This window comes from Coregonus clupeaformis, chromosome 21, assembly GCF_020615455.1.
Source record: "Coregonus clupeaformis isolate EN_2021a chromosome 21, ASM2061545v1, whole genome shotgun sequence".
Lineage (NCBI taxonomy): Eukaryota > Metazoa > Chordata > Actinopteri > Salmoniformes > Salmonidae > Coregonus > Coregonus clupeaformis.
This window is the reverse complement of record NC_059212.1, coordinates 20,829,763-20,842,769: the sequence shown is the minus strand read 5'-3', so window position 1 is coordinate 20,842,769 and position 13,007 is coordinate 20,829,763. Positions and strand designations below refer to the sequence as shown.

General features: G+C 40.0%; 1 protein-coding gene across 1 annotated transcript in view; it reads right to left on the bottom strand.

Moving 5' to 3' along the window:
- Positions 1-13,007, bottom strand: part of LOC121535055 (phosphatidylinositol 3-kinase regulatory subunit gamma) — a 45,193-nt gene that overhangs the window by 19,044 nt on the left and 13,142 nt on the right. The window contains exon 2 of the mRNA XM_041841746.1: positions 11,324-12,093. Coding sequence (XP_041697680.1) covers positions 11,324-11,639 — 316 coding nt within the window. The 5' untranslated portion in view covers positions 11,640-12,093. The remainder of the gene's footprint in view (positions 1-11,323; positions 12,094-13,007) is intronic.

Sequence of the window (13,007 nt, the reverse complement as noted above, 5' to 3'; positions counted from 1 at the left end):
TGAGGCCAATGGTGACTTTAAAACGGTTACAGAGTTTAATGGCTGTGATAGGAGAAAACTGAGGATGGATCAACAACATTGTAGTTACTCCACAATACTAACCTAAATGGCAGAGTGAAAAGAAGGAAGACTGTACAGAATAAGAATATTCCAAAACATGCATCCTGTTTGCAATAAGGCACTAAAGTAAAACAGCAAAAATGTGGCAAAGAAATAAACGTTATGTCCTGAATACAAAGCGTTATGTTTGGGGCAAATGCAACAACACATTACAGAGTACCACTCTTGACGGAGTTCCAGTTTTTACTTAAATCTGCTTGAAGATCTATATGTCAAGACCTGGAAATGGTTGTCTAGCAATGATCAACAACCAATTTGACAGAGCTTGAAGAATTTTGAAAAGAATACTGGGCAAATGTTGCACAATCCAGGTGGTTGTGAGGCCGGTTGGACGTTCTTGCCAATTCTCTAAAACAACATTGGCTTATGGTAGAGAAATTAATATTAAATTATCTGGCAACAGCTCTAGTGCACATTCCTGCAATCAGCATGCCAATTGCACACTCCCTCAAAACTTGAGACATCTGTGGCCATTGTGTTGTGAAAAAAACAGCACAATTTAGAGTGGCCTTTTATTGTCTCCAACACAAGGTGCACCTTTGTAATGATCATGTTGTTTAATCCGTTTCTTGATATGCCACACCTGTCAGGTGGATGGACTATCTTGGCAAAGGAGAAATGTTCACTAATGGGGATGTAAACAAATTTGTGCAAAACATTTGAGAGAAATAAGCTTCTTGTGTGTAAGGAACATTTCTGGGATCTTTTATTTCAGCTCATGAAACATGTGACCAACACTTTACATAGCATTTATATTTTTGTTCAGTGTATATTGACAAAGCAATATAAAGTCTGCAAATAAAAACGAGCGCAGTTCCAGCTGGTTCCTACATCTGCTGCCTAGGACTGGATTGGATTGGCAGTACTGGATTGGCTCCCTTCGTTGGATTCTTTGAAAGTGGGTTCCTGGTAAGGAGAATGGAACAGGGAGCGGTGTGGAGAAAGAGAGAGGCCTCTCCTTTCTGAGAACTGGGGCGGGTGGCTAGTTTATAGCTGCCTGGAGACAGTATCAGACATGTATGTGAACCAGGGAGATGAGGACGAGGAATTGCAAAAATGCCAAGCCATGGTTCACTTCAGCAGGCAGTAAAAGTGAGGCCAGGAAAGGAAGGAGGAGAAAACCCTCCTTGTTCGCATAATTATTTATGCGACACGAGAAACGCTTAATTTTAAAATGTCAAAAGGACAACGGTGGAGTCTTCAGCCTGATTTTGATTTCAAATCTGATGTAATTCCCAAAGTGCCTGTGTTTCTCTGGCAAATAACACATATTTATGTGAATGGAAGTATATGTAAAAACTATCTGTAAAGACAACAGTCAGGACTAAAGATGAGTGAATCTGAACAGCATTGAGTTAAGGGATTCTTTCAATAGGCCATTTTATTCAAAGTTAAGTTAAGTTTCCCTGTGAAAGGTGAGGAAGAAACTTTAAACAGCTTGGAAAATTCCAGAAATTTATGTCATGGCTTTAGAAGCTTCTGATAGGCTAATTGACATCATTTGAGTCAATTGGAGGTGTACCTGTGGATGTATTTCAAGGCCTACCTTCAAACTCAGTGTCTCTTTGCTTGACATCATGGGAAAATCAAAAGAAATAAGCCAAGACCTCAGAAAAAAATAGTAAACCTCCATAAGTCTGGTTCATCCTTGGGAGCAATTTCCAAACGCCTGAAAGTACCACAAACAATAGTACGCAAGTACAAACACCATGGGACCACGCAGCCATCATACTGCTCAGGAAGGAGACGCGTTCTGTCTCCTAGAGATGAACGTACTTTGGTGCGAAAAGTGCAAATCAATCCCAGAACAACAGCAAAGGACCTTGTGAAGATGCTGGAGGAAACAGGTACAAAAGTATCTATATCCACAGTAAAAAGAGTCCTATATTGACATAACATGAAAGGCCGCTCAGCAAGGAAGAAGCCATTGCTCCAAAACCGCCATAAAAAAGCCAGACTACGGTTTTCAACTGCACATGGGGACAAAGATCGTACTTTTTTGGAGAAATGTCCTCTGGTCTGATGAAACAAAAATAGAACTGTTTGGCCATAATGACCATCGTTATGTTTGGAGGAAAAAGGAGGTACCTTGCAAGCCGAAGAACACAATCCCAACCGTGAAGTACTGGGGTGGCAGCATGGAGTATCTGCCGTACACTCCACAGAGCTGGGCTTTACGGAAGAGTGGCCAGAAAAAAGCCATTGCTTACAGAAAAAAATAAGCAAACACGTTTGGTGTTCGCCAAAAGGCATGTGGGAGACTCCCCAAACATATGGAAGAAGGTACTCTGGTCAGATGAGACTAAAATTGAGCTTTTTGGCCATCATGGAAAACACTATGTCTGGAGCAAACCCAACACCTCTCATCACCCCGAGAACACTATCCCCACAGTGAAGCATGGTGGTGGCAGCATCATGCTGTGGGGATGTTTTTCCTGGTAAACTGGTCAGAATTGAAGGAATGATGGATGGCGCTAAATACAGGGAAATCCTTGAGGGAAACCTGTTTCAGTCTTCCAGAGATTTCAAACTGGGACGGAGGCTCACCTTCCAGCAGGACAATGACCCTAAGCATACTGCTAAAGCAACACTCGAGTGGTTTAAGGGGAAACATTTAAATGTCTTGGAATGGCCTAGTCAAAGCCCAGACCTCAATCCAATTGAGAATCTGTGCTATGACTTAAAGATTGCTGTACACCAGCGGAACCCATCCAACTTGAAGGAGCTGGAGCAGTTTTGCCTTCAAGAATGGGCAAAAATCCCAGTGGCTAGATGTGCCAAGCTTATAGAGACATACCCCAAGAGACTTGCAGCTGTAATTGCTGCAAAAGGTGGCTCTACAAAGTATTGACTTTGGTGGGGGTGAATAGTTATGCACGCTCAAGTTCTGTTTTCTTGTCTTATTTCTTGTTTGTTTCACAATAAAAAATATTTTGCATCTTCAAAGTGGTAGGCATGTTGTGTAAATCAAATGATACAAACCCCCCAAAAATCAATTTTAATTCCAGGTTGTAAGGCAACAAAATAGGAAAAATGCCAATGGGGGTGAGTCACAGTACACTGCCTTCAGAAAGTATTTATACCCCTTGACTTATTCCACATTTAGTTGTTTTACAGCCTGAATTCAAAATGGATTACATTGATTATCTCACCCATCTACACACAATACCCTATAATGAGAAAGTGAAAACTTTTTAGAAATGTTTGCAAATGTATTGAAAATGAAATATATATTTACATATAATAGCAGTCAAAAGTTTGGACACCTACTCATTCAAGTTTGTCTTTATTTTTACTATTTTCTACATTGTAGAATAATAGTGAAGACATCAAAACTATGAAATAACACATATGGAATCATGTAGTAACCAAAAAAGTGTTTTCTTTCCTTAATGCATTTGAGCCAATCAGATGTGTTGTGACAAGGTAGGGGTGGTATACAGAAGATAGCCCTATTTGGTACCTCATGAAGCTGGTTGAGAGAATGCCAAGAGTGTGCAAAGCTGTCATCAAGGCAAAGGGTGGCTACTTTGAAGAATCTCAAATATAAAATATATTTTGATTTGTTTAACACTTTTTTGGTTACTACATGATTCCATGTGTTATTTAATAATTTTGATATCTTCACTATTATTCTACAATGTAGAAAATAGTAAAAATAAAGAAAAACCCTTGAATGAGTTGGTGTCCAAACTTTTGACTGGTACTGTAAGTATTCACACAGCTGAGGCAATACATGTTAGAATCACCGTCAGCTGTGAGTCTTTCTGGGTAAGTCTCTAAGAGCTTTCCACACCTGGATTGTACAATATTTGCACATTATTTTTTTCAAATTCTTCAAGCTCTGTCAAATTGGTTGTTGATCATTGCTAGACAGCCATTTAAGTATTGCCACAGATTTTCAAGCTGATTTAAATCAAAACTGTAACTAGGTCACTCAGGAACATTCATAGTCGTCTTGATAAGGAACTTCCGTGTATAGTCTATTTGGCCTTGTGTTTTAGGTTATTGTTCTGCTAAAAGGTGAATTTGTCTCCCAGTGTACAGTGCATTCGGAAAGTATTCAGACCCCTTCCCTTTTTCCACATTTTGTTACATTACAGCCTTATTCTAAAATGGAATAAATTCATTTTTTTCCTCAAACTATACACAATACCCCATAATGACAAAGCGAAAACAGGTTTTTAGACATGCTTGCAAATGTATAAAAAATAATAAACAGAAATACCTTATTTACATAAGTATTCAGACCATATGCTATGAGACCCGAAAATGAGCTCAGGTGCATCCTGTTTCCATTAATCATCCTTGAGATGTTTCTACAAGTTGATTGGAGTCCACCTGTTGTAAATATAATTGATTGGACATGATTTGGAAAGGCACACACCTGTCTATATATGGTCCCACAGTGCATGTCAGAACATAAACCAAGCCATGAGTTGGAAGGAATTGTCAGTAGAGCTCCGAGACAGGATTGTGTCAAGGCACAGATCTGGGGAAGGGTACCAAAGCATTTCTCCAGCATTGAAGGTCCCCAAGAACACAATGGCCTCCATCATTCTTAAATGGAAGAAGTTTGGAACCACCAAAACTCTTCCTAGAGCTGGCCTCACCGGCCAAACTGAGCAATCGGGGGAGAAGGGCCTTGGTCTGGGAGGTGACCAAGAACCCGACGGTCACTCTGACAGAGCTCCAGAGTTCCTCTGTGGAGATGGGCGAACGTTCCAGAAGGACAACCATCTCTGCAGCACTCCACCAATCAGGCCTTTATGGTAGTGGCCAGACTGGGGCGAAGGTTCACCTTCCAACAGGACAACGACCCTAAGCACATAGCCAAGACAATGCAGGAGTGGCTTCGGGACAAGTCTCTGAATGTCCTTGAGTGGCCCAGCCAGAGCCCGGACTTGAACCTGATCGAACATCTCTGGAGAGACCTGAAAATAGCTGTTCAGCGACGCTCCCCATTAACCCTGACAGAGCTTGAGAGGATCTGCAGAGAAGAATGGGAGAACTCCCAAAATACAGGTGTGCCACGCTTGTAGCGTCATCCCCAAGAAGACTCAAGGCTGTAATCGCTGCCAAAGGTGCTTCCACAAAGTACTGAGTAAAGGGTCTGAATACTTATGTAAATATATTTCATTTTATAAATGTGCTAACATTTCTAAAAAACCTGTTTTTGCTTTGTCATTGTGGGGTAAAAAAATAAATGTATCATCAATTTTAGATTAAGGCTGTAACAAAATTTGGAGTCAAGGGGTCTGAATACTTTCCGAATGCACTGTATCTCCTATCACAGCCATTAAACTCTGTACCCGTTTTAAAATCATCATTGGCCTCATGGTGAAATTCCTGACCAGTTTCCTTCCTCTCCAGCAACTGAGTTAGGAAGGGCGCATGTATCTTTTTAATGACTGGGTGCATCCAAAGTGTAATTAATAACTGCACCATGCTCAAAGGGATATTCAAGGTCAGTTTTTTTTTTTGGTGCCCTTCTTTGCAATCCCTTGGAAAACCTCCCTGGTCTTTGTGGTTGAATCTGTGCTTGAAATTAACTGCTCGACAGAGACTTTACAGATAATTGTATATATATGTGGTAGTAATTTAAAACTGATTTTAAACACTATTGCACACAGACTGTGTCAATGCAACATATAATGTGACTTGTTAAGCACATTTTATTTAGTCTTGCCATAACAAAAGGGTTTAATACTGATTGACGCACGACATTTCAGCTTTTCATTTTTAATTAAATTTGTAAACAATTAAAAAATAGATCAGTGACAATCTCTATTTAATCAATTTTCAATTCAGGCTGTAACACAACAAAATGGGGAAAAAGTCAAGGGGTATGAATACTTTCTGAAGGCACTGTACATATGAAAAAAAAAGTGTACACAACGAGTAGGCTACACTCAGTCTATTCACACAACAACTAGGGACTCCATTTCCTGAGGAAGATAAAGATTATATCTGGACCTACCCATTCCTAATCTACAATGCATTGTTGGTGCTGGGCCAAGCCAACCCCCTACTCCCTCTCTCCTGTCTTGTTGGCAGAGCATTTGGCACGTCTCCCCAGCTCTATCCAAATCAGAGAAATCTCTGCTGCCCAACTGGTTTCTCTCGTCGATCATCAACTCTGAGGAGCCCCTCTCCTGACAACCCAGTCTGGCCTAGGCCTATACGTTTACTATGGCTGGGAAGTGCCAGGGACTCACGATACGATATTATCAGGATACTTATGTATTGTGATTCCCACGATTCTATATGCATTGTGATTTGATACTGCAAATGTATTGCGATTTGATGTTCCAAACATATGGCTCACTATATGTCTGCTGCAGAGAGACGAGGGAGCATGAGAAAATGTGTTTTAATCAGTCATGGAAATAAAAAGGGCTGAAAACATGTTAGCTCAGCATTTGAATAGAAGATGGAGAACAAGCTTTAGGATGAAAAAGACCGGCGTTATGGGACAAGTACAGCTGACTAGCGCTAGCTAACGGCACCTAGCAAAAAAAGAAAAAAGATCCAAAATGACTGACTCCCTTGATAATAATGAGCAAAAAAAGACTGTATAAAATACAAATACTGACCTATATTCTTTGCAAAAAAATTGGGCAAATGATATTATACTAATACAATTGCTCAGAGAAAGATATTTTGTTTAACCTCTACGGGATCGGTGTCCCGTATACGGGACGGTTGAGCTAACGTGCGCTAATGTGATTAGCATGACTGTTGTAAGTAACAGCAAACTTTCTAAGACATAGACATGTCTTATATGGGCAGAAAGCTTAAATTCTTGTTAATCTAACTGCACTGTCCAATTTACAGTAGCTATTACAGTGAAAAAATAACATGCTATTGTCTGAATGCACAACAACAAAAAAACGTATCATGGCAACTGGTTTGATACATTAACTTCTGAAGGTAAATAATGCACTTACATTCAGTAATCTTGCGCTGATTTGTCATCCTAAGGGTCCCAGAGATAAAATGTTGCATAGTTTTGTTTGATAAAATCAATTTTTATATTCAAATGTAGGAACTCGGTTCTACAGTTTGAACCCCTGCTGTCTATGGCTCCACACCCACCCCGCCCAGCCATCTAGATGTGTGAAAGTTAGTGTATAAGCTAATGAGCCATCATGTATGACATTCCTGGGAGTGTGTAAACTTACATTTTGTATTACCATATCATTTTTGTATGTTATCTATAGTTGATACAAAATAGTCCAGTATTGCAATGCTTAACTGGATCAATCTGAAGCTTTGCACACACACTGCTGCCATCTAGTGGCCAAAATCTAAATTGTGCCTAAACTGCAATATTATTTTGTGGCCTTTCTCTTGAACTTCAAAGATGTTGGAACAAAAAAATAAATAGAAAACGCGTGTTTTTTTGTTTGTATTATCTTTTACCAGATCTAATGTGTTATATTCGCCTACATTAATTTCACATTTCCACAAACTTCAAAGTGTTTCCTTTCAAATGGTATCAAGAATATGCATATCCTTGCTTCAGGTCCTGAGCTACAGGCAGTTAGATTTGGGTATGTCATTTTAGGCGAAAATTGAAAAAAAGGGTTCGATCCTCAAGAGGTTAACAAGTAATAAAAAATAAAAAATATAAATATTATTCGCACCCCTGTTTCCAATACTTGCAGCCAAGTTTCATCCTCCTAGCAGAGGCAACCAGGTTTCTGGCTAAAATGTCCAGTTACTTGGTCAAGTTCATGATGCCATTGGCTTTAACAATGCCCCGGGGACCAATGGAAGCAAAATAGCCCCATAACAAAGATCCACCACCAGTAGGTAAGAGGTACTTTTCTGCATATGCCTCAGTTCTTTCAAACACCAAACACACCACCGTGGCATAAGAGCTCTATTTTCATGTCATCTGACCATAGCACCAGTTCCAATCCAAATACCAATACCGATTAGTGTACTTTACCAAGTACCAGGACATTTTGGCCAGAAAACCTGGTTGCCTCTGCCAGGAGGCTGAAACTTGGCCACAAGTGGATCTTTCAGCAACACAATGACCCCAAGCACACACCAAAACCCACAAAAAAATGGTTAATTGACCACAAAATCTAACATTTTGATATAGCGATCTCAGTCTCCGGACTTGGCACCCATTGAAAACCTGTGGTTTGAATTGATCCCTCTTAAATGTGTTCTCCAATCTCATAAAACATTTTAGAAAAAGGCTAAGTGGTGTCAATTTTGACCTCTAACTTTGAGGGAAAAAAGTATTACTTATTAAACTAAATGTCTTTGAGCAAATTGTATTAGAATTCTTATTTTGGGAAATTATTTTTACAAGATTATAGTTCATTTATTTTAGTCATTTCTCTCATGTTTATCAAAGGTGACAATCATTTGACACCAGTGTATGTATATATGTACGTACACTACCAGTATATATATATATATATATATATAATCAGTTGGGGTGGGGTGGTACACAGAAGATAGCCCTATTTGGTAAAATACCAAGTCCATTATATGGCAAGAACAGCTCAAATAAGCAAAGAGAAATTACAGTCCATCATTACTTTAAGACATGAAGGTCAGTCAATCCGGGAAATTTCAACATCTTTGAAAGTTTCTTCAAGTGCAGTCGCAAAAACAATCAAGCGGGACCCAGAGTTACCTCTGATGCAGAGGATAAGCTCATTCGAGTTAACTGCACCTCAGATAGCAGCCCAACTATTTGCTTCACGGAGTTCAAGTAACAGACACATCTCAACATCAACTGTTCAGAGGAGACTGTGTGAATCAGGCCTTCATGGTCGAATTGCTGCAAAGAAACCACTACTAAAGGACACCAATATGAAGAAGAGACTTGATTGGGCCAAGAAACACGAGCAATGGACATTAGACAGGTGGAAATCTGTCCTTTGGTCTGGAGTCCAAATTTGAGATTTTTGGTTCCAACCGCCGTGTCTTTGTGAGATGCGGAGTAGGTGAGCGGATGATCTCTGCATGTGTGGTTCCCACTGTGAAGCATGGAGGAGGTGGTGTGATGGTGTGGGGGTGCTTTGCTGGTGACACTGTCAGTGATTTATTTAGAATTCAAGGCACCCTTAACCAGCATGGTTACCACAACATTCTGCAGCGATACGCCATCCCATCTGGTTTGCGCTTAGTGGGACTATCATTTGTTTTTCAACAGGTAAATGACCCAAAACACCAAGAAGGAGAGTGATGGAGTGCTGCATCAGATGACCTGGCCTCCACAATCACCCGACCTCAACCCAATTGAGATGGTTTGGGATGACTTGGACCACAGAGTGAAGGAAAAGCAGCCAACAAGTGCTCAGCATATGTGATTCCATGTGTTATTTTATAGTTTTGATGTCTTCACTATTATTCTATAATGTAGAAAATTATAAAAATAAAGAAAAACCCTTGAATGAGTAGGTGTTCAAACTTTTGACTGGTACTGTATATATATATGTATATATATATATATATATATATATATATATATATATATATATATATATATAAAACAAATCTATACTTGGAGTCAAATTATCTATATAATATCGTCCAAAATTATACACCCCGACCCCTCACTAACGTTCACTCCAGCTTACCCTTAAGCTTCTTTCCAGGTAAAACATTCATCATGTTCCTTTCCAGGTAGCATAATAGACGCTTGCAGAATTCCAGTTAAAATGTCATGCAAAACAGATGAGTTTGGAGCAGGCCTGTACTCGGGCTAAACAGGCCTGCACTGGCATGCTTACCAAATGAGTGAACATGAATTACAATGAGTGTGATGAAAACCTAATCGCCAAAACTACAGGCAATTCAAATTTAATTATGTGTTGGGAGATGGTGCTTAGCCCATCTTCCACTAAAGGGCAGAAGGGAGCTTTGGGGAACATTACTTTTGACAGAGAAGGAATGTGTATTTTCATCCCGACACAAATCACATAAGTGGCCAGATATCATTTTTTTATTCATTTTGGCCCGATGAACCGCTGGCATTCCTAATAAAGAATGAATGCGAGGGAGTGAGAGTGAGGAAGCGAGAGAGAAAACTTCAAGTGCAGAAGAACTAGTCAATCCATAAATTGGCCTTGCTGAGGAAGGGCCAAAGCCAAGGGTATATTTGAGTTGGCGAGCACCTCAGTAAAAATACTTCATGAATTTATATTAAATCATCCATATATTTATGCAGTAATATAGTAGTTCAGAGATTAAATGACCGGAGAGTTTATCGCTTGGTGAAACAATGTGATATTATGTTCCCTGACAATTTGCTTATTCATAATAAATTTAACTGGAACATTCCTCCACTCAGAAGCAGCCCATTAGAAATGCAATAAAGCCAATCCATAATTTACCGCTCACAAGCTCAGTTCCTAAATTACTTAATAACCTCTCATATGCGTAAAGGGAGTTTAGTAAAATATGTGTAATGGGCATATAAAAAGTTTGCATCACACCATAGAGCTAGGGTTAGGGTTGGTGGATATAGTTAGTTGAAAAATGTTGACCATTATTAAACATCTACAAACCATCTACTTCTGACTATCCAAATAAAGTGATACCCTTAAGTCAGTAATGGGCTCTTGGACACAACCTTGTACAACACAGTTGAATGCAACTCAACCCTTTCCTTCACAGGAGAGTTGAATGGAGGGTCAAGGCAAAATATATAAGACAGTCTGAAGAAAACTTGACCAAGAGAGTCAGGTCAGTAACTGGATTAAGTTCAAATGAGAATTTGTTAGTTGTTTTTGGAATGAGGGAAAGCTTATGACAGCTCTTTAGAGTAGATTAGAAGTGTCAGTGTGCGGTCAGAGTAAAACATGAAAGCCTTCGACAACTCCCAAAACAATAAACTAAGAGCAGGGCAAATTAGCACTTCAATCCAGACAAATTTTATTAGTAGCCAATATTAAAATGTTCTAACAAATATGGGCTTCACATTCAAGGATTTCTGTTCCCTTTCAAAAAACACTGCTGGAGATTGTAACAATAAATTTTTTTTTTTAAAACATAGTATGTCATCGCTATTTCAAGAGGAATGCACAACTCTCCTTGACATCTCAAAATTATTTTTTAGAACAGAAAATATTAATACAAACTAAAATGCTGGTGACATATATCTGAAGAGACAATCAATAAAACAGAATATGAAAAATCTATAGTGAAATATATTGGCTTCAGAACTTACCTTGCTGTGACAGTTGTGGCTCAGGCCCCGGGGCTGCTGGGAGGGGTCTTTGGGAGAGAGGCTGGCTGGACGGCGGTGACATCATCACGGGGCCCACGAACTGGACATATGTCCCCGGGAAGTCCCCCCTCTGCTTGGTGCGTTCGTTGAAGCCCAGCAGCCAGCCTAGGAGCTCGGGACGCTCCTCATCCCACTCCTTGAAGTTCAGGGAGGCCTTGCTGACGGTCAGAATGTCCCCGGGCTGCAGGTCAATGTCCTCCTCCAAGTCCTTGGTGTAGATGTAGAGGGCACGATACTGGAAACCCTCAACCGCCATTTTGAGAAACCGAGAAAAGCTGCCGAAGACGCCAAGAGGATGCGAAAGTCGGCCCGATGCTACGGCAACCCAGAAATGATGATGATGATTTTGCTTGGAGTAGTGGTCATTTAGGGCCAAATAACTATCAACCGAAGCTTAGACGCATTGCTAAAATGGCCGAGTCTATACAGAAAGGTAGGGTTCTCCTGCCTTAGAGCTGGCCGGTGTTGGCGCAGTGGAGCACTTTCCTCAGCTTGATACCCCGGTTTAACCAAATGATGGAGCAGAGGGACAGCGTTGGCAACATGCTCCTTCAAGCAGCAACAACGAGCTGGACGGCTCGAAACCTAACTGCGGCCCAGTGTTGGTCTCTTTAGTCAACCTGTGTCGTCTGTGGGGGTGGAGGAAAAGTAGGACAGTCCAACAGTCCTTGATTTTCTCAGGCTCCTCACGTTCTGGACAGTGACACAACCTGCAGTGCACAGAGCAAAAAAATACAACAAAGTGGGTTTCTATGGGAAGATGCATAGATAATGTAAAAATAATACATATGTTAAATTTAAGACATTATCCTACAGTATGTATTCTACAGATACGCTGTAGCCTACAATAAGCAAAGCATCCCTGTGTCACCGCCGCAAAGCACAAAGCATGAAAATGCAGTGCAATGCTTTTGTGCAATCTTGTTTGGATGGAAGGATCGGATGATGCTACTGCGTCATACCTTTCCACAGACTCTCCAAATCAGACCGAATCACATTTTCGAATCTCAATTTCACAAAACAATTTTGAAAATCAGTCACATCACTATACTGCAGTTCCCTCAAAAATGTTGTGATGCTCTGAAGAGGATCATATGGATAAATACGTGTGTAATAGCAAAATGTTAGAAACAGAAAATATGACCAGCCTTACAGTTTTAAAGCATCCAAATTAAAGAATGCAGTTTCACTTGCGACCGTTTTTTAATTAAGCGAAATTGGGCTATTATTACCCACTTAAGACTGTTCCGCTTCTTCAGAAATATTTTGTCAGCCTTCTCGAAAAGTTGCCTAATCGTGCCAAAACCCTTCAATGCAACAAGATTGAAAGAAAGACCTTTCGATGCAAGATGCACCTTATTCTTATAATCGAATAGGATTAATTGCAGAACAACATCTTTCCCATGCATTCATTCACATTCATACTTGCTTCATTTCAGTCAATATGGTAAAAAAGGTCCTCAATGGCTATGTAGACCCAATTACATCATGGTTGTTGAGATCTCACCTAGGCCTAATAAATTAATCAAGACTAGTTAAGTGTCAAAATCTAAAATGTTGTCAGTTAAGTCAGAGCCACAGTAGGAAAATCCTATCTTAAAACATGAAGACCTAGACTACTGTA